Raw genomic sequence first — 18,906 nt, 5'->3', positions numbered from 1 at the left:
GCTCGGTTGATTGCATGCACCACACCTCTTTTCTCTTTTCAAAGTTCTTTTCTTTCTGAATTCTTTTTACTTTTCTAAGACTGTTTTCTTTCTCAAAACTCTCTTTTTACAAACTGTCTTTTCATTTTGAAAACTTCTTTACCAATTACTCAGTTTGAGTTCAGACACACTCGAGCGTAGGTCCGAATCCCTTAAACCAAGGCTCTGATACCAACTTGTAACGACCCAAAATTCAAGAACAAAAATTTCTTTTAATAAAACATTACTTTAAGCAAAGTCATCATTCCAAAACATAATCAGAGTATAAATTTTCAAAACACATGTTCATTATCAGAGTAAACATTCCCAGGCTGCCTAATCAATGGTGTGTGCCATGCGATCACCCCGAGCTCTCCCCTCCGCCACCGAAAGTACCTAAAACCAAAACTGAAAACCGTAAGCACGAAGCTTAGTGAGTTCCCCACCCTACCACATACCATGCATAATCACATACTGCACATACTGGGCCACGCCCGCTATCTTGGGCCTCGCCCCCTGCCTTGGGCCTCGCCCACTATAACAGCCCCGCCGCTCCAGGACCCGCCTGGCTTTGAGCCCCGCTCGGATACAGATCTGTTTCACTTAGGCCCCGCCTGTCACAGGGCCTCGCCCACCAACAAGTCATAACACATAAGCATGTCACAACACATAAGCTAAACTCATACGACTGATCCTGCCATAAGGCCTCGCCTATCTTGGGCCTCGCCCCTGTCCTGCTACTGATGAGCCATGGAACCCCTTCAACGCTCCTACTGGTAGTGAGATACGGGCCCAACCCACCCTCACTCCTTCCCTGACTTGGGCCTCACCCCTGTTCTGCTACTAGTGAGATGTGGAACCCCATCCACACTCTGCTATTGGTGAGATACGGGACCTCGCCCATACTCACTTCCCTACCAGGCACATACATGTATCACACATACAACAAGTATAAACTATCATATAAAAAATCCTTGGGCACCCGCCCACTATTACTGGACCTCGTCCTGAATATCATACTAGCATGTTGTGCCTAGGGCTAACCCATGGGTCTTCTACTCATAACTACATGGGCCGGCATTGTGGCCTTAGACCCATTCACACAAAGGGAAACTCACCTGCACTGGCTGAACTTGCTGATGAACTTACTAGCTGCTGTCCGGCAACTCTCTGAACTCCTACTCCCCTTGCTCCCCGAACTACCAATATCAATGCAACACTGAGTCTAACTGACCCCCGAAAGACAACCAAGTCAACTCTGGTCCAAGTCAAAGTCCTGGTCAAGGTTAACCTTCCAGGTCAACCCTACACGCTGAGTCACCCTATTGACTCGCCGAGTTCATATATTTAGATTCCTTCCATTCGCGTCTCGACTCGCCGAGTCTACCGATTTCTGAGTCCTGACCTGTCCAAATCACCGAGTCTCCATCCGACTCACTGATTCGAGTCTCAACTCGAAGGGTTTGGGGTTTCGCAACCTGACTTGCCAAGTCCAAGAATAGATTCGTCGAGTACAAGGCAATCTTCATCTGACTCGACGAGCTGTTCATCCCACTCGTCGAGTTGCTCTTCACCTTCATGCTACTCGCCGAGTCCATTCAGATCCCCTTAGATGCAGAGGGATTTTGAGTCATGCATGGACTCCAAACTGTAGATCTACCCTTCCCAAGCCTATTCCTCACGTAAATTTGCAAACTTTACATGTAGAGAAGGAGATCTAGGCAAAATACACCATAAACTAGGGTTTAAGGCAAAGAGGCTCCATGATCCACTCAAGGGCTGATACTTTATGCTTTTCAAGACCATAATATGCTTAGATCTGAAGTAGCAACTTCAGATCTAGCTTCTAACTCAAAAGAATAACATTATGGCTAAAAAGCCCCAACAACCACACATAGATCTAGATGCAAAAATGGTCCAAGAACTAGTTTATTACCTCCAAATGCTTAGAATAAACTCATGATCCCAGATCTATAGTCCTTTCTTGCTCCTTTAAGTTCCTTCTTCCTTCTCCAAGCTTCAATGCACCTTCCAAGGCAACAAATGGCTCAATCAATGGATATGGCAACTAGGGTCCGATGTTCTGGGTGAAAGAGGTAGTAAAGGAACCCTAGGGGAGAGAATGCGACGTTTAAATAGGCTCCAAGTCCCGATTTTAGGGTTTTCCTCGCACAGACCAGACTCGCCGAGTCCCCTTGGTCGACTCGCCGAGTCGGTCACTTACTCCTCGACCCGGATCCAGCTCGGACTCGCCGAGTTCGTCCTTGAACTCACTAAGTCGCCCTTTAAAATCAGGGGTTTCTTTCCTTTCTTGGCCTTCCAAACTTTAGGTGTTACAGATGGTGTGCCCTTTTCTGATCCTACTCTATATCGCTCATTGGTTGGAGCACTTCAGTACTTAACTATTACAAGACCCGACTTGTCTTACGCAGTTAATCAAGTCAGTCAATTTCTTCAGGCTCCAACTATAAATCATTATCAGTCTGTCAAGTGAATTCTCTGATATGTTAAAGGCACAATCTCCTTTGGTCTTACATTTAGTCCTCCTCACAAATCATCCTTACTTGGTTACTCGGATGTAGATTGGGCCCGTTGTCTAGATACACGTTGTTTCACATATGGTTATTCCATCTTCTTTAGTGGAAATCTTGTTTCATGGAGTGCAAAGAAACAACCGACTGTCTCAAGATCAAGTTGTGAATAAGAATATCGAGTGATGGCTAACACGGCTGCTGAACTTGTTTGGATCACTCATTTGCTTCAAGAGCTTCATCCTTTTCCTCCTGACCGCCCAACTATACTTGTTACAATAAAAGTGCACTTTTTATGACTCAAAATCCGATATCCCATAAACGAGCCAAACACATTGATCTAGATTACCATTTCATTAGGGAACTTGTTACATCTGGCAAGCTATACACGGAATTTGTTCCTACCAATCTACAAGTGGCGGATATTTTTACTAAAAGTCTTTCGCGCGCTCAATTTGAGACACTTCGTACTATGCTTCGACTTGCCCCCCCCCCCCCCCCCCCCGCCATTCAGATTGAGGGGGGATATTGGATGATTTACCTTGTTATTAGCCATACTAATTGTAATTATTTTTAGTCATATTCTCTGTATCAATTATCCCCTTGATTGTAGGGGCACTGAAAACTTCTCTTTATATAAACGTGTTTCCACCTCGAACATCATTTAGGTGAATTTACAAGAATTTCACACATGTGTATTCAAAGTTGCTGGGGTAAATCTGTCTTTTGTGAAGCAGAATTGTAATAATGTAACTTTACTCATTGCCTACTGTTTTTCTAATTGGAGTGGATAAGCTATGTTTCTTGTTGGTTTTATATCAAATTTGTATTATCTTTATTGTATTTTTGTTTTTACTCGTTGCCTAATGTTTTCGCAACACCATTGTACAATTGTCCCATTATAAATAGGAGCGCAGGTTGGCTTTTGGTCAACCCCAAACAAGTCTCTTGACGTCAATAAGATAGGAATATACATTCTCATATCACTTTTAAGTTGTGTATTGGTCACAACATCAATCAAAGCAAAATGAAAACGGGTTCAGACGGTTGGGACTCCAGTTAAAGTCGGATTGGAGTTGGAACTTGGAAGGGGAATAAGGGGGGGTTTTTTAGGTTTTAACAAGTTGATCCTTCATTTGGTTCATATGATTCTCGTGTACATTGTAATTCTATATGTAATTGGATGGATTTTGTAATCTTATTAATCAAATTCATTTATGTTAGCTCTTTTTTGTTGTTTCATTTTATAGCAGCAATATTATTAGTCAAATGGTTGGACACATTTTGTTGTTTCATTTTATAATAGCCAACATTATTAGCATCCTACTTTCACATGGAAGTGCACAATTGTAACCGGCCAAAAATAATTGAACAAGTTTTTTTATAACCATTTTTTAATCGGTTCAACCAAGACCGAACCGACGGTTAAATATAGGCTTTTTTGAAACTAAAATTTCACTTCCAAAAAACCGAAAAACCAAACCGATTATAACTAAAACCGGTTTATTAACTGAAACCGAAAACCAGTGTTTGTGCTTCTCTACTCTCACACACATTATAATTCTATGTAGCCAAAAGAAATAGTAACAATTACAAAAATGTGTGTTAAATTACAAAAATCTATACAACTTTTAAATGTAATTCAACTATTGGCAAATTTCCACTTATTTCAACGAACACAAGTAAAAAACCATGAGAATTTGACCCTATTAATGTCATGCCATTAACTTTTTACGTAGAGCTATTAATTAAGATGTTACATTAACTAATTATATATAAAAAAAAATCCATGGATGATACTTAAGCTGAAGTTGCAGTCGATAATCTCCCACAGATTCCAAAAAATATAAAAAAAAAAAAATTGCTTTTATATATGAAACAAAAAGAATGTAAATAAATATAAAAAGGGGAGAACATCAATAAGTCTCCTGTGACGATGAGAGCAGTAATTAATTAAATCACAATTATCTATGAATTCAACTACATTTGATCAAATAAAAGTAACATGGACCTATGAATTGAAACTTCTTGGGATGCAGTAGCCATGCTTTCTGTGATTTTTTTCCCTTTGAAATTGTTTATTATTTTGAAATCGTTTTTGTGATTGTTAACAATTTTTTTTCTTTCGCAACCAGGGATTATCAAAGTAGCGTCAGCGATAATGGAACAAAAAGAAACACGCAATCGAGGAATTGAGTTTCGCAGTGAATAAGGAAACACATACTGGAAAAAAATAATTTGTTTTTTTAGAAAATTAAATCACTAATCAAAACTACAAAACTACCTAGTTATAATGAGTGTTACCTAATCTTATATATACTTAAAAAGTGTATTCAATTATCCCATATATATATATATATATATATATATATATATATATATATATATATATATATATATATATATATATATATATATATATATATATATATATATATATATATATATATATATATATATATATAGGTTTAGGTTCATTTGAGACCATTCTAATTTTGTGAGACCGTGAGACCAAATCTAAAAATAATTTTAAAATGCAAAATAAATAGAAAAATCCAAAAATTCTTTTTTTAAATATTATTTTCGGAATTTGAATTAACTAAAAAATATATAAAAAATATAAAAAAAATAAAAAAAATTCCGTGTTTTTTTTTTTTTTTGAAAAATACGTGAAATATTCTAAATAGAATATTACACTGACATATTCTAAAAAATAATTTTAAAATGCAAAATAAATGAAAAAATCTAAAAATTCTTTTTTTAAATATTATTTTCGGAACTTGAATTAACTAAAAAAAATTAAAAAAAAATCTATTTTTTTTTAAATACGTGAAATATTCTAAATAGAATATTACATTGTGCATATTGTAAAAATAATTTTAAAATGCAAAATAAATGGAAAAATCAAAAAAAAAAAATTTAAATATTATTTTCAGAACATGAATTAACTAAAAAAAATTAAATAAAAAATAAAAAAATGAATCTCACGGTCTTACAAAATATAGGTGGTCTCAAATGAACCTAACCCTATATATATATATATATATATATATATATATATATATATATATATATATATATATATATAGAGAGAGAGAGAGAGAGAGAGAGAGAGAGAGAGAGAGAGAGAGAGAGAGAGAGAGAGAGAGAGAGAGAGAGAGAGAGAGAGAGAGAGAGAGAGAGAGAGAGAGAGAGAGAGAGAGAGAGAGAGAGAGAGAGAGAGAGAGAGAGAGAGAGAGAGAGAGAGAGTATTTGTTAAAACTTAAAAACAAACGCAATCTTCCCATCCTTTAATACTTCTAAATCCAAAATGAGCTTTCAACCATCATTATTTGAGCTTCGAAACTATATGAAAACGACCAAAAATTGAATTAATTTACACCACTTTCCGGCCACTCAAACGATTCCTGATGATATCTTCGACGCTTACAAACTAAAATCCGGCAAGCCGATTAATCGAACGTCAACGACGTCATTCATGCACATATATTAACTGGCCGGCTATGCGTCTTCATGCCATTTGCTCTATATATACATTCTTGAATGATCACAGAAATATGTCCTCATAACTATCTAAAGTAACCAAGACTAATAGATACAACATGTCGCCATTGATGGCGTTCATAGTAGTTCTCGCTCTGACTACCCTTTTAACCTTCTCTTCTTCCAACGCTGCAGACCTTGAAACCTACATTGTCCACTTAACCTCACCCAATGATCTCGAATTTTATCAAAAAGAAGATCGCCAAAGCTGGTACAACTCATTTTTGCCGAAAACCACTACAGTTTCGAATGACCAACCAACAATGGTTTTTGCATATCATAATGTGCTTACCGGTTTCGCAGCAAAACTGTCAGTGGAGCATGTGAAGGCCATGGAATCCATGAACGGGTTTGTCTCCGCAAGACCTCAAAGATTTTACAAGACTCAAACAACCCATACACCCAACTTCTTGGGCTTGCACCAAAACTTAGGGTTTTGGGCTAATTCCAACTATGGAAAAGGGGTGATCATCGGTGTTCTAGACACCGGAACAACTCCAGGCCATCCTTCTTTCGATGACACCGGAGTCTCTCCTCCACCAGCAAAATGGAAAGGAAAATGTGAAATTTCAGGATGCAATAACAAATTGATCGGATTGCGGGATCTCACCGAGGGTGAAAACGGTACGCGATTTGATCAAGACGGACACGGGACCCACACTTCAAGCACCGCGGCCGGAAACTTCGTCAATGATGCAAATGTATTTGGAAACGCTCAAGGGACCGCGGTGGGGATGGCCCCACTCGCACACTTGGCAATGTATAAAGTGTGTACGGTGGAAGATTGTGCGGAGAGCGCAATCTTAGCAGGCATGGATACCGCGGTTGAAGACGGTGTTGACGTGCTTTCACTCTCACTTGGTGCCGAATCCGCTCCCTTCTATGAAGACGGGATCGCGTTAGGTGCATTTAATGCTATACAAAAAGGTATTTTTGTAGCATGTTCGGCCGCTAACTCGGGCCCGTTTAATTCAACATTATCGAACGAGGCTCCGTGGATTCTCACCGTAGGGGCTAGCACACTCGATCGGAAAATAGCCGTATCCGTTTCTCTCGGAAACAAGGATTCCCTCGATGGTGAATCTTTATTCCAACCTAAAGATTTCCCCAAAACCCTACTCCCGTTGGTGTACCCAGGCTCGAATGGGGTTCAAGATACCGCATGGTGTGCGGAAGGATCATTGGACAACGTTGATGTGAAAGGGAAGCTTGTCGTGTGCGATAGAGGTGGCGGGATCGCTAGACTTGAAAAAGGGAAAACGGTTAAGGATGCGGGAGGCATGGGGATGATTCTTTTGAACCAAGAGTCCGATGGCGCAAGTACATTAGCCGATGCTCATTTTCTTCCCGCATCACATGTCGGTTACAAGGGAGGATTAGCGATCAAGGCGTACTTAAACTCGACCGCGTCCCCCATGGCCACTTTGGTATTTCGCGGGACTTTAATCGGCGTTGATTCGGCTCCCACAGTTACTTCCTTTTCTTCACGAGGGCCAAGCCTGGCGAGCCCAGGAATCCTGAAACCCGACATTATTGGCCCTGGCGTTAGTGTTGTTGCAGCGTGGCCTGTGTCTGTCGAGAACAACACACAAAGCCTCGCTACATTTAACATTGAGTCGGGCACTTCAATGTCTTGCCCGCATCTCGCTGGCATAGCGGCATTGTTGAAAGCCGCTCACCCGTATTGGTCACCCGCGGCTATTAAGTCTGCGATCATGACCACGGCCGATCAAGTTAGCCTAAACGGTCAACCGATTGAAGATGAACGCGAGCTCCCTGCAGACATCTTTGCCATTGGTTCGGGTCATGTAAATCCATCAAAAGCCAATGATCCGGGGCTTGTTTTCGACATTGAGCCTGATGAGTACATTCCTTATTTGTGTGGGCTCGGTTATACTAGCAAACAAGTTGGAATCATTGTGTCAAAAAGTGTTTCATGCTCGAAAACCATCCCAGAAGCAGAATTAAACTATCCTTCTTTTGCAATCACATTAGCAAAGGGCCAAAAGAAAACATATACAAGAACAGTGACAAATGTTGGTGAGGCTAATTCGAATTATGTTCTATCGGCGAAAAATATTAGTGTCCCATATGGAGTAACTCTTGCCATTAGCTATCCTCGTTTGGTGTTCACAGCAGTGAACCAAAAGTTAACGTATGAGGTAACGTTTATGTGGGATAGTAAGGTGAAGATCGATGTTCCTTATGGCCAAGGAGTTATGGCTTGGAGTTCGGGTAAATACTTGGTTCGAACCCCGTTTTCTATAAAGTTTGTATAAAAGAGAATGGCGATTGGAGGTCGTTCTATATGAAGTTATGCAGTTTCTGCATCTGTTTTCGTTGTTTCTATGGGTTGAAATGTTCGTCAATGCTTGATCTTTTCTTGTGTAATGGTACAAATACGATATAACAAAATCTAATTTGTCCCAAATTCGTGGTATCAGAATGCTAGTTATTTTTTGTTTCCACTTTCCTGTCGACTTTGTGAAATTTGATCTGGATTGATACTCAATTCCATTCTATTTAGGGGTTTGGATTAATATAACAAAAGAGCATATAATTGGATTTTACTGGAATTCACAAAATCCTTTGGTGGGTTAGAATATTCTAAAGACATGGAATTCAATTCCAAGCATTTTCTATATAGTTAAGATACACAAAAACATTTTTATCTATTCAAAAGGATCATCTATAAAAACATGACGTGTAGCGACGAGAGAAGTCGTCTTTGTCTTGGTGCAATTTTATGCGATAACATGTGGTCATTGCAGGAAAATTTACCTTTGCAAGTTTTCTCTTTCAAATCTTACTATGTATAGTTCATTTTTACTTTTAAAAAATAACGTTTTTCATCTTGCAATATATAATTTTGCTTTCCACTTAAAAATAGTCTTCGAATATTCTGTTTGAAGACCTTAGCTCTTAGATCGTGATTGACATGTATAGTTTATTTTTTTCTTCTTTTACCAAAATATAGTTAAGAATACATTAATGAACAAGAGTTAGTTAACTAGTTATAATTCATTTCCAAATATTCGTTTATAGTTATAACACAAGAATGTATGTACAAACAACTTAATAAAGAATCTTTATTTCTTTTAGTTAAAAAAATGTATTTCACTTAGATAAGCCCAGGGTGTAGCCAATATAGGGCAAGAGTGGGCTTTGACCTACCCACAAAAAATTAAGGTTATATATATATATATATATATATATATATATATATATATATATATATATATATATATATATATATATATATATATATATATATATATATATATATATATATTGTATGTACAATATATATTTTTGTTAAATAAAAGAAGTTAGGGTTAAAGAAATTTATCATCATATTTTGTATATTATTTGTCATACCCTAAAACAAAATCCTGGCTACGTCATACATGGTGAGGTGAACACACTAACCCCCTCTCTTATAGGGCCCTATAGTTTTTTGTTGGTGTTAATTAGTTTGTTGTTCTTTGTTAATGAATTGTATAATATGAATTTTTCGAATTTGATCGTTAATACGAACATGACACCTTATCATAACTTGAAAGTTGAAAATCGAAAAAGATGGATTTGCCAAAAGGGGGAAGGATATGAACGAGATATGAAATCCTCTCCTTATCACTCTACAGAAACAACGATCCACCCCCTTGAAGGTTGTCTATCCCTAAAGTCCTAATAGAAATAAATAAAAGAATTTTGTTTTTTAAGGTTGAATCATGCTTGAATTTCTAACATCTCAATCTCATTCCGGTAAGAGGAATTCAAATTTATGATTTTTATTTGTTTTTAAATCTCATTTTGATCATACTATACATGATTAATAATAGCTTTTAGATTATCTTGTTATTTAGATTAATTTGGATGTGTGATTTTGTTTTACATTTGTTTTCAATTTTGTGATGTAATTGTCAAGTGTCTTCAATCTTCAATACATTTATTATTCTTCATGATTTAAAAGTAGAAATTTTGTAATCTGACTAGTTTTGGGTATGGAATTTGTTGTTCTCAAATTAAAATTTATCTTTATTAAAAATTATGAAATTATATGAAAATATGAATTGGTTTTATCTTTAACATGAATGGAACCCAAGTCGTATAAGGTTGTGAATTATTATTTTTTATTGAAATTGTGAATCGATTTTAATGTTTTTATCTAAAATTTGTTTTATTTTTAACGGACAAATTGTCTAATGTCTCATCAAGTAAGTGAAAATGTATCATTTTGAATTATGAAATGTTTTTTAATGGCCAACTTACAAAAATAAACAAACAGCCGTACTCTACAAGAGCATTTCTATTGATTTGTTTGTATTATTTTTGTGATAAATTAATGAAGTGATATATCAATTGTGATTTGTTTGCAATTTAATTCTTATTCTATTACTTGTGACGGTTAATGACAAATTGGATATATTTTTCATTTCAATGTAATTTTATTTGGGTTTTAATCTTTTGAAAAACAACTCATACAATTTTAGTAATAATTTGTTTTTATTTTGTTACTACTTATTAATTATTCTTTTTGGTTAATAACATAAAAACCATTATATTTGGATATTCTTCTCGTTTTTAACAATCAAATTTTAATTTGTTCTAAAAACCATTCATTTTTGGATAAAAGTTCTATGGAAACTGATATATATGAACTGCAAATGACGTTCAAATAGATAATGTCCATTTGTTGTTATACAAAAACCACCCATATATCTACTGTTTTTCCGTTATTAAACGTTTGACAAATTTAACACCTACAAATGCTATGAACCATGCTTTTATGTTGTTTCGATTCTTAGTATTGTCATGGATGCACGGGGCTTTTCTCTACATCAACATCACCAACGGGTAGCTCAATGTCAAGTTGTGAGGTTGTTTGTATAGACGAAGATACAGAAGTATAAGCCACAATCCCGAAAAAGGAACTAAAAAATGAAAACAAGGCACCAGATACAAAGAGCCCAGGCTTTACGACGTCGCACGTAAGCCTACCATGGTATTTTTCTTGCATGCGCTCTTGATTATATATCACCAAACCTGCTAAAAATAGAATCACTGCTACAACCGACGCTATCCTTGATTTTTCCAAAAAAAAAAAAAATCATGTCAACTCAAAAAAATTTACAACACCCGACTAGTCAAGATTTTTGTATTACTTTTGATGATGTGAGTAGGACTGGCAATTCTCGACACGACACGCGACACGACACGAAATAAATGGGTTTGGGTTGAGTTTTTCAACCCGCCAACCCGCTAACCCGTCAACCTGTTTATTAAACGGGTCATATATGAGTTTCTCAAAAAATAAACGGGTTGACCCGCCAACCCATTTATATTCTTAATAAAAAAAAAATTATATTTTTAAATGTATTTATGTATCAAGTATTAATATTTAATAAGTATTATATAATATATACAATTTATTCATAGATCATTTGATTGTTTTGATATTATTACTCGTGGTGGATGGTCTAAGGTCATAAGTCGTAACCTATAAGGCTAAGTCTGTAACATGTTTCTATGAATGTTTTTAATTTTCATTTGGATGTTTAAGACTTAAATATCTAAAATTTGGACCCACGAACCCAAATCTGACCCATGAACCCGCCAACTTGTAAACCCGTATGAATAAATAGGTTGGTGGGTCATATATGAGTTTATGTTCCAAACCCGCCAACCCGTGACCTGTATAGTTAAATGGGTCGTGTTTGGGTTGGTATATTTTGACCCGCCAACCCACCAACCCGCGACACGCCAACCCGAACACGACACGATTGCCAGGCTTAGATGTGAGTGTGTCCTTTCCTTTTTTGGACAGGGCAACAAATTGCAATTTTTGTCCTGGTCGTTGGTTGTTCTCAAAATATATATCTATTTTTTTTTAACTGCATAAATTACATGAATGGTCCCTATGGTTTAGAGTAATTTGCATGTATGGTCTCTAGTTTATTTTTTTTAACTCGAAAGATTCTCATTGTTTGTTTTTGTTATGTATTTGATCCATATCTTACCTAAAAACACTATGTTTCCCTTGATTTTTTAATTTATTTAAATAAACATACCCTCAACCCCACCCATTCACCTTACCTTATATACCCCACCATTTTTTTATATTTAAATAATAGTCTTTACGTAAGATAAGGATCAAGCGCGTAACAAAAGCAAATAGTATGGACCAAATGCGTAACAAAAACAAATAATAGAGACCTTCCAAGTTAAAAAAAATAAGTTTAGGATCAAGTGTGTAAATTACCCCAACCCATAGGGACATTTGTGTAATTTACTCCAAAAAGTCCAACAATCTAAAATTTCACATACCATGACAAGATATTGAAGACGTTACTGTTTTTGATCGGGGTTGATGTGTAGCCACTAGGACGACAACAACACCCGACTACAATGAGTAAAAGGATTCGACTTATTATTGTGCACACAAGCGCCAATATTCCAAATCGGATAGCATGACTACTAGGATAAGCACATGATAAATGCTCGATATAAACTTTTGATGCCTGCATTAGGTGCAACATACGAACATGGTCATGACTATTGTGATCGAATCAATGAGTTGATGTTATGGAAACATGATGAATTTTTTTGGTGTTATTGTTACCTTAATCCTAGTAGGTTCAGCAGCAAAACCTGCTACCATAGATGTTATTCCAAGCACCGCCACGATGCCGCTAACCACCACCACTTTGGCCATCATTTATGAGCTCAGGTCGACCACAAATCAACTACCTTTTGGGTCTACACGAAGAAGACTTGTTGAAACACCCACGAGTAAGACTTGTTGAAGATGAAAGCTTGTGCACCCTTAAATATATGCAATGGAAATTACGACGAATATTCATTTTTCTTGTCTTTTCTTTTTGTATTTGTTTGCAGTTTGCTCTATGTTTTGATTTTATTCAAAAGTCCAGAGAAATTAGGACAAAGATAATATTTTGTGCGATTTAAATTATTTAAATAGGGGTTTTTCAGTTTTTCACGACACTTCTTTGTTGAAATTTTCAAAATCATTAATTTCAAATTAGTTTCGCAACCTAATTAAAAACTATTATAAACCTATATTGAGATTACTAATGTTTGTTTTATTGTTCAAATGTAAATGTACATGAATATATAACATCTTAACATTTAACTTTAAGGTTTTTTCACGATAAACACGCTGATAAAAATGCAAATAAAAGAAATAAGGAATATAGGAATTGATGTGGTTCATGAAATAGATCGCATAGATTGATTTTGTATAACCAAATTAATAACAATCCAATCCACTTCATCAAAATGTGACCAATTAGCCAACCAATAAAGCTTGAGTTCAAGCTACTGGAGTATCTTATCGAGTCAAGTTCTAACATTAGATTATTGGCCTAGTGAAGCTCTCAAGCTAATTGAGTTTAGTTACATTTACACTTTTACGCTCTATTCTATTCATATTTCATTAATCACATCTAATCAAGTTAGACCAGGTTAGATTACTTTATCGAGTTTGAGCATGTGCTTTAAAGTGTTAATTACTTTATCGGTTTGAGCATGTGCTTGAATATTAAGGCTCAATCGAGTTCGAGCTCGAGTTTTTTTTTTTTTATTCGAGCCGATTTTTGAGCTTGTCAATACTGGACTCAGCTTATTTACAACCCTACTTACCATATGGTTGTCATTTTGGGACTAAAAAGCCTTTTTATACATCATACTTCAACTAAAAGTATATTTTAAGAAATAATGATTTAATATGATCAGTCATACGTTTACACTAGTCTTGGTTTGTTATGATTCCCATCACAACAAATGCATGTAACGTTAATTCAAGCAATCACACCACTATTGTGAAGAAACCATGTTGAGCTCTAATATGAACTTCTCAATACAGACAACTTTTGTTGCACTCAATGATGCTATAAACTCAGCTTCCTGAATGGAATCGTCAATGGTTATATGCTTTGAACTTTTCAAGCTAACAACAAATTCATCTAATTAAACAAAACACAAAACCTGAATTATACTTGAAATTAAAGTCTTGGCATGCAAGCTCACATATGTGTAACCATTTATAAGAAGTTCTTCCTCAAAACCTATGTATACCACATATATCTTTTTGACAAGTATAATGTTTATTAATTCAATTCATCCTAATTTAGTGGCATTATCTTATGTTTTTGAAAAGTAATAATATTTCTTTAAATTTAATTAATCCAAAATATAATGCAGTGACTATTTTTTGTTTTTGTCACAAATCCATTTTCAACTAACATTTAACGACCATTATTTTAATCGTCGTAACTTATATATATTGATAAGTAGTTAAAGATCATAATTCTATGACCACCAAAATTTTTAATTACCACTCAGTGAGTTATTAGTGACGACAATGATAGTATTGTCATTAAATTTAAATTAAATAATTAGTCAAACCGCATGTAAACCGCATAAATCGTCCGCACAAAACCGCACCGCATAATGCGGTTTAGCAGGTTCGCGGTGCAGTTTGCGGTTTCTAAATAACTCAAACCGCATATGCGGTGCAATTTGCGGTTTTGGCTCGAAACCGTACCGCGTACACCCCTAATAGCCGTTAGACAAATCAATCATGAGTTCCCTGGGACGACCCATGAAGAAACTTTTCATATGCTAATTCTTATATCATATTTACCTTCAATTTTGTCATGGGTCAGTTAATAAAATCTCTCTCTCTCATCCTAATCATGTGAAGCGTGTTAAATATTGTATCTTATTTTTCGTTTTGCATTATTACTCTGTTGTGTCAAATTATTGAATTGTTTGATGAAGTTCTTAACCCTAACACTCTTAATATAATGTCCATGTGTTCTAATTTCGTGTTATCGAATAATTGTTACTTTTCGGTTGTTTTCGAAACAAGTTTCAAGAGGGCGTTTGGTGCTTGAATATTTGGGAAAAATCGGCATTTAATTTCATTCCATTATGGTGCTTGGTTTCACATAATACCGAATTATGTTTTATTAGAATTTACATCTCGACATTTCCACTTGTATTTTTCCTCTGTCCATTTAAAAAACAATGTTTTGATTTTTATATTGTTTGATTTTTAAGTTAATGAATTTCAACATTTTATCCTAAAATTAATCCATTGAATTAAATTCCAATCATTTTCTCATTGTTGAAAGATTGAGTTCCATTAGATATTTTTACGAGCATAATTTGATAAATTATGACACCCTCACAATCTGACCATCTTATAGTTTTCTCCTACTTTTGCCTAACTTTTTTAGAAATGGAGTAAAACCATTAAAGCAATTAGAGATATCAAATTCTTGAGTTCCAAAATAAAAAACAATCATCAAATTATCAAGTTATATCGTACATCAATCCTTTATCAAATTACACAATTTCACAAATTAAAAGAAAAAAAAATACAAAATATTATACGATTCAAGAATCCGCAACGGGAAAAGCGGATCCAAGTTTAGTTCCAAGGTGATAACACTTGATATTCACGGAGTATGGACCAAGTTCAACATAATTCTCTTCACCTCCCATAAAAAAACACAATGTGTATAAAGCAATCTCAAATTCCGGGCTCACTCCAATCAATGTGCTCGATACCGATTTCAACACACCGTTCCATTCAAATTGGATTGTCAGCAACTGACTCTCAGAGTCAGGCTGCCAATATACGTAATGTACTTTATTAATATTTATTTAAACTAGCAACATAAGTTATTTATTTTTTTCACAATGAACTTGCATTTCTTTACCAAAAATCGCAACATATAGTTATATTTTTTTTACACGAGTTCTTTACCCACAATAGCAACGTACTTTATGGAGATTGTAATTTATTTGTTGCATATTGGTATTGTTATTATAGGTCAAAAAAAATAAACTATATTGTATATATTGGTAAAAAAAATATTAAAAGAGTAAAGTACGATGCTAATTTTGTGCAATTTTCCGTTGAAAGATTATCTGATAACTATTTTGAAAAAGTAGAAAGAGGAATAGATGAGGGTTTGCTTACTGTCTCCCCACGCCTTCGCGGAAAGATATAGCCCTGATAATCGACTCTCCCGTTTGCTTCTTCCATGTAAAACTTCATACATAAAATAATTTCTTAGATTAAATAATCCCACATGATATAATTCCAAAAATAAAATTCATAAAATAAGATAGTATACGGAAAAAAAAAAAAAAAAAAAAAAAAAAAAAAAAAAAAAAGAAAAAGGACAATTTTTTCTTCCACCAAAAAAGATGGGACCAATATTGATGTTGATGGGACAAAAATGTTAACTTTTTATCCTGTACAAAAAAGTGGAACACAGTAGGACTAGTATATAGTACTGATGTTGATTAGACAAAAATGTTAACTTTTTGTTCTGTACAAAAAAGTGGAACACAGTAGGATTAGTACAGTACTGATGTTAATGAGACAAAAATGTTAACTTTTTGTCCAATACAAAATAGTGGAACACTATAGTACTACTGCAGTACTGATGTTGATGAGACAAAAATGTTAACTTTTTGTCCTGTACAAAAAAGTGGAACACAGTAGGACTAGTACCGGGAAAAAAATGGTTACTTTTTATCTCCCAGAAAAAGGTGGAACAAGATGAGACGGTGTCAATTGGACAAAAAAGGCAACTTTTTATCCTGTGTAACAAATGCAGCCTAAAAAGACGGACCTGAAGCCAATTATGGAAGCCTGAAACCGACTGCTCCCCGCGACTTTTGATTTCTCCAACAAAAACATGTTCAAAAGCCGAAGAACAACTAGAGGTGCCACCACGACCATATAAATCAAACCAAAGACTTGTCAAAAGCCCTTTAAACTCCGCATAATCATGGGATACTATACCTTTAGCACAAAGATACTTAAAAAGGTATATAATTGGTGCAGTTCTACATATCTCTTCAATGAAACCAGCTTGTTCTTGTTTCTCTTGAGAAGTCACTTGTTCTTTATACCCTTCATGTGGATTATAGTTATCTAAAAGAGAACAGAATCGAGAAATTGTAGGTATTTTTAGAACATCTTCACTTAGCCAAGTGAAGAGGCTTCCTTCTGCCATATCTTGCTTTTGGTATGTCTTTTTTCCTTCACCACAGTCGATTTCATAGTCTTTTCCAGGTGTTAAACGGTTGTAATCAAGCTCCCATAGCTTGTTGCAAGCTTGGCTAAGGTCATTGAGTTCATCTTCTGAGGGTTCCATTTGAGAAGTATGTGAAATTTCATTTGAATATTCTTGCTCATTTGCAGGAAGTTTGAAGTTTTCCCAATTGTCTTTTTGAACCTGTGAGTTTTTTAGTTAATAGATGTTGTTATTTGAAGTTAAAGAAGAATGGAATAAGTTAATAATGTAATAACCTGTTGGTGTTTTCTTGCAGGCTTCTTCTTCCCAACTGTCTCCCAGCCATCATTGTTTTCCTCTTCAGTCTGTATTCATGAACTTAAACTGTTGGATATGAAGTTATTAACAATAGTGATAGATTTGTAAGAACAACTAAACTACCTCTTGATCAGGATACCTTTGATTATAATCATTCGCAACCTGCAATTCAGACATTTCTTACATTATGTTACAATTCAGACATTTCAATAACATGAACGCATATGAACAGGAAACTTCAATCAAAATGATCTAACAATTTCGTCAACAATTGAACTTGTTGACTTTATGTATGTCGATTAGCAGAAAACAGATCGATCCACTGATCCACAATCGGCAAATTAACTTAACATTACCTGTTGAGGTCGCCTAGAAGTATTTGATCCACCGGATCCCCATTGTTCATTGTTTTCTTCCTACAAAACCCAAACACAAAATCTCGATTCACTTTAAGAACCTAAAGCATAAAAGCTCAATTTCGCACTAACCTCATCTCTTCGATTGCTGTTTGTACTATACTTCTGTTCATCTTCATCATCCTTGTCGCCGGACACAACCTGTGAATCATCCGATCCATCAGTAAACAAAAACTTTAAAAAGAAAAAAAGTAATACATAACTCGATCAACTGTACTTTACCTGCGCCCACGAAGCAGATCTAGATCGTTCATCGATTTCATCTTCTTCTCTCTTCTTTTCTCGATCGTCGTCTCCAAATGCCACATTAAGCAAACCTTTCACTAGACCTTCCATTCTACAGAGGGTTTTTCTTTTTCAGACTGTGTGATCGATGATTCGAAGGTCGTTAATGGCGATTTTGTAAATTCATTCGGATAAAGGCTTTCAGTTGACTATTCTTTTTCCAGAGACATAATTTCCAAATTTTGTATTGGATTTTAATTTTAAAACATGTTGTACATGTCCTTGAAGCGTTGTAGTTGTAAACTTAGAAATTTTAGAGTTGGAAAAGTAGTTATTTAATGATTTTCTACTTTTTTTTTGGATCGAGCAAACGTGTCAACAAGTCAATGGTAATAAATCGATTTTGTTATCATATCTCGTTTTTGTCGGCAAACTTATTTTCGTGCATTAAAAGTAAATCATAAGTGTGATTAATGAATGATTAAAATAAATTTATTCATTTGCAAACATAGATGTTTATAAGTTTACAAAGATATAATGAATAGTTCAGATTAATATGTACCATTATTTGAATTTGAGAAATTAAATTGGTTCCTACTTTTTATGCCTACAAATATTCTTATCCAATAAAATTATGATAAGTGTCATCATTCCATATTTTTTTAACTAACTCATTAAAGCTATATTAGGAATATATCAATTACAATTAAATTGAATGATGATTTATCATAATTTTAATGGGTAGGAATAATTGTAGGCATAAAATGTAGGAGGTAATTTAATTTCTCTTTGAAT

At 35.0% G+C, this 18,906-nt stretch overlaps 2 protein-coding genes and 1 pseudogene across 2 annotated transcripts; 1 reads left to right on the top strand and 2 right to left on the bottom strand.

Moving 5' to 3' along the window:
* The first annotated feature begins 6,163 nt into the window (after positions 1–6,163).
* LOC145001954 (subtilisin-like protease pseudogene) lies at positions 6,164–8,483 on the top strand (annotated as a pseudogene).
* A 2,287-nt stretch (positions 8,484–10,770) lies between these two features.
* LOC145001803 (uncharacterized) lies at positions 10,771–13,023 on the bottom strand. Its single transcript, XM_078961149.1, has 3 exons — positions 12,715–13,023; positions 12,420–12,613; positions 10,771–11,176 (listed from the first exon to the last, which is right to left on the bottom strand). Exons 1-3 carry the CDS (start codon positions 12,808–12,810, stop codon positions 10,906–10,908), a joined length of 561 nt encoding a protein of 186 aa, XP_078817275.1. The 5' UTR covers positions 12,811–13,023; the 3' UTR covers positions 10,771–10,905.
* A 2,379-nt stretch (positions 13,024–15,402) lies between these two features.
* Positions 15,403–18,290, bottom strand: LOC145001243 (uncharacterized). The gene is made up of 8 exons (XM_078960603.1): positions 18,109–18,290; positions 17,959–18,027; positions 17,827–17,886; positions 17,594–17,632; positions 17,449–17,517; positions 16,766–17,374; positions 16,105–16,176; positions 15,403–15,749 (listed from the first exon to the last, which is right to left on the bottom strand). Exons 1-8 carry the CDS (start codon positions 18,220–18,222, stop codon positions 15,516–15,518), a joined length of 1,266 nt encoding a protein of 421 aa, XP_078816729.1. The 5' UTR covers positions 18,223–18,290; the 3' UTR covers positions 15,403–15,515.
* Positions 18,291–18,906: the final 616 nt, after the last annotated feature.

Source organism: Lactuca saligna, chromosome 6, assembly GCF_052625555.1.
Source record: "Lactuca saligna cultivar CGN05327 chromosome 6, ASM5262555v1, whole genome shotgun sequence".
NCBI lineage: Eukaryota > Viridiplantae > Streptophyta > Magnoliopsida > Asterales > Asteraceae > Lactuca > Lactuca saligna.
The sequence above is the reverse complement of the archived record's forward strand: the minus strand, read 5'-3'. Positions and strand labels throughout refer to the sequence as shown.

Coding starts and splice junctions, on each gene's coding strand:
- LOC145001243 (XM_078960603.1), bottom strand. CDS start 18,222: ATGGAAGGTCTAGTGAAAGGTTTGCTTAATGTGGCATTTGGAGACGAC. Junction 17,518..17,593: donor AAAGGTATCCTGATCAAGAG/GTAGTTTAGTTG, acceptor TCATGAATACAG/ACTGAAGAGGAAAACAATGA. Junction 15,750..16,104: donor CGCGAAGGCGTGGGGAGACA/GTAAGCAAACCC, acceptor GTATATTGGCAG/CCTGACTCTGAGAGTCAGTT.
- LOC145001803 (XM_078961149.1), bottom strand. CDS start 12,810: ATGATGGCCAAAGTGGTGGTGGTTAGCGGCATCGTGGCGGTGCTTGGA. Junction 12,614..12,714: donor CTGAACCTACTAGGATTAAG/GTAACAATAACA, acceptor CACCTAATGCAG/GCATCAAAAGTTTATATCGA. Junction 11,177..12,419: donor GTCTTCAATATCTTGTCATG/GTATGTGAAATT, acceptor GGAAAAATCAAG/GATAGCGTCGGTTGTAGCAG.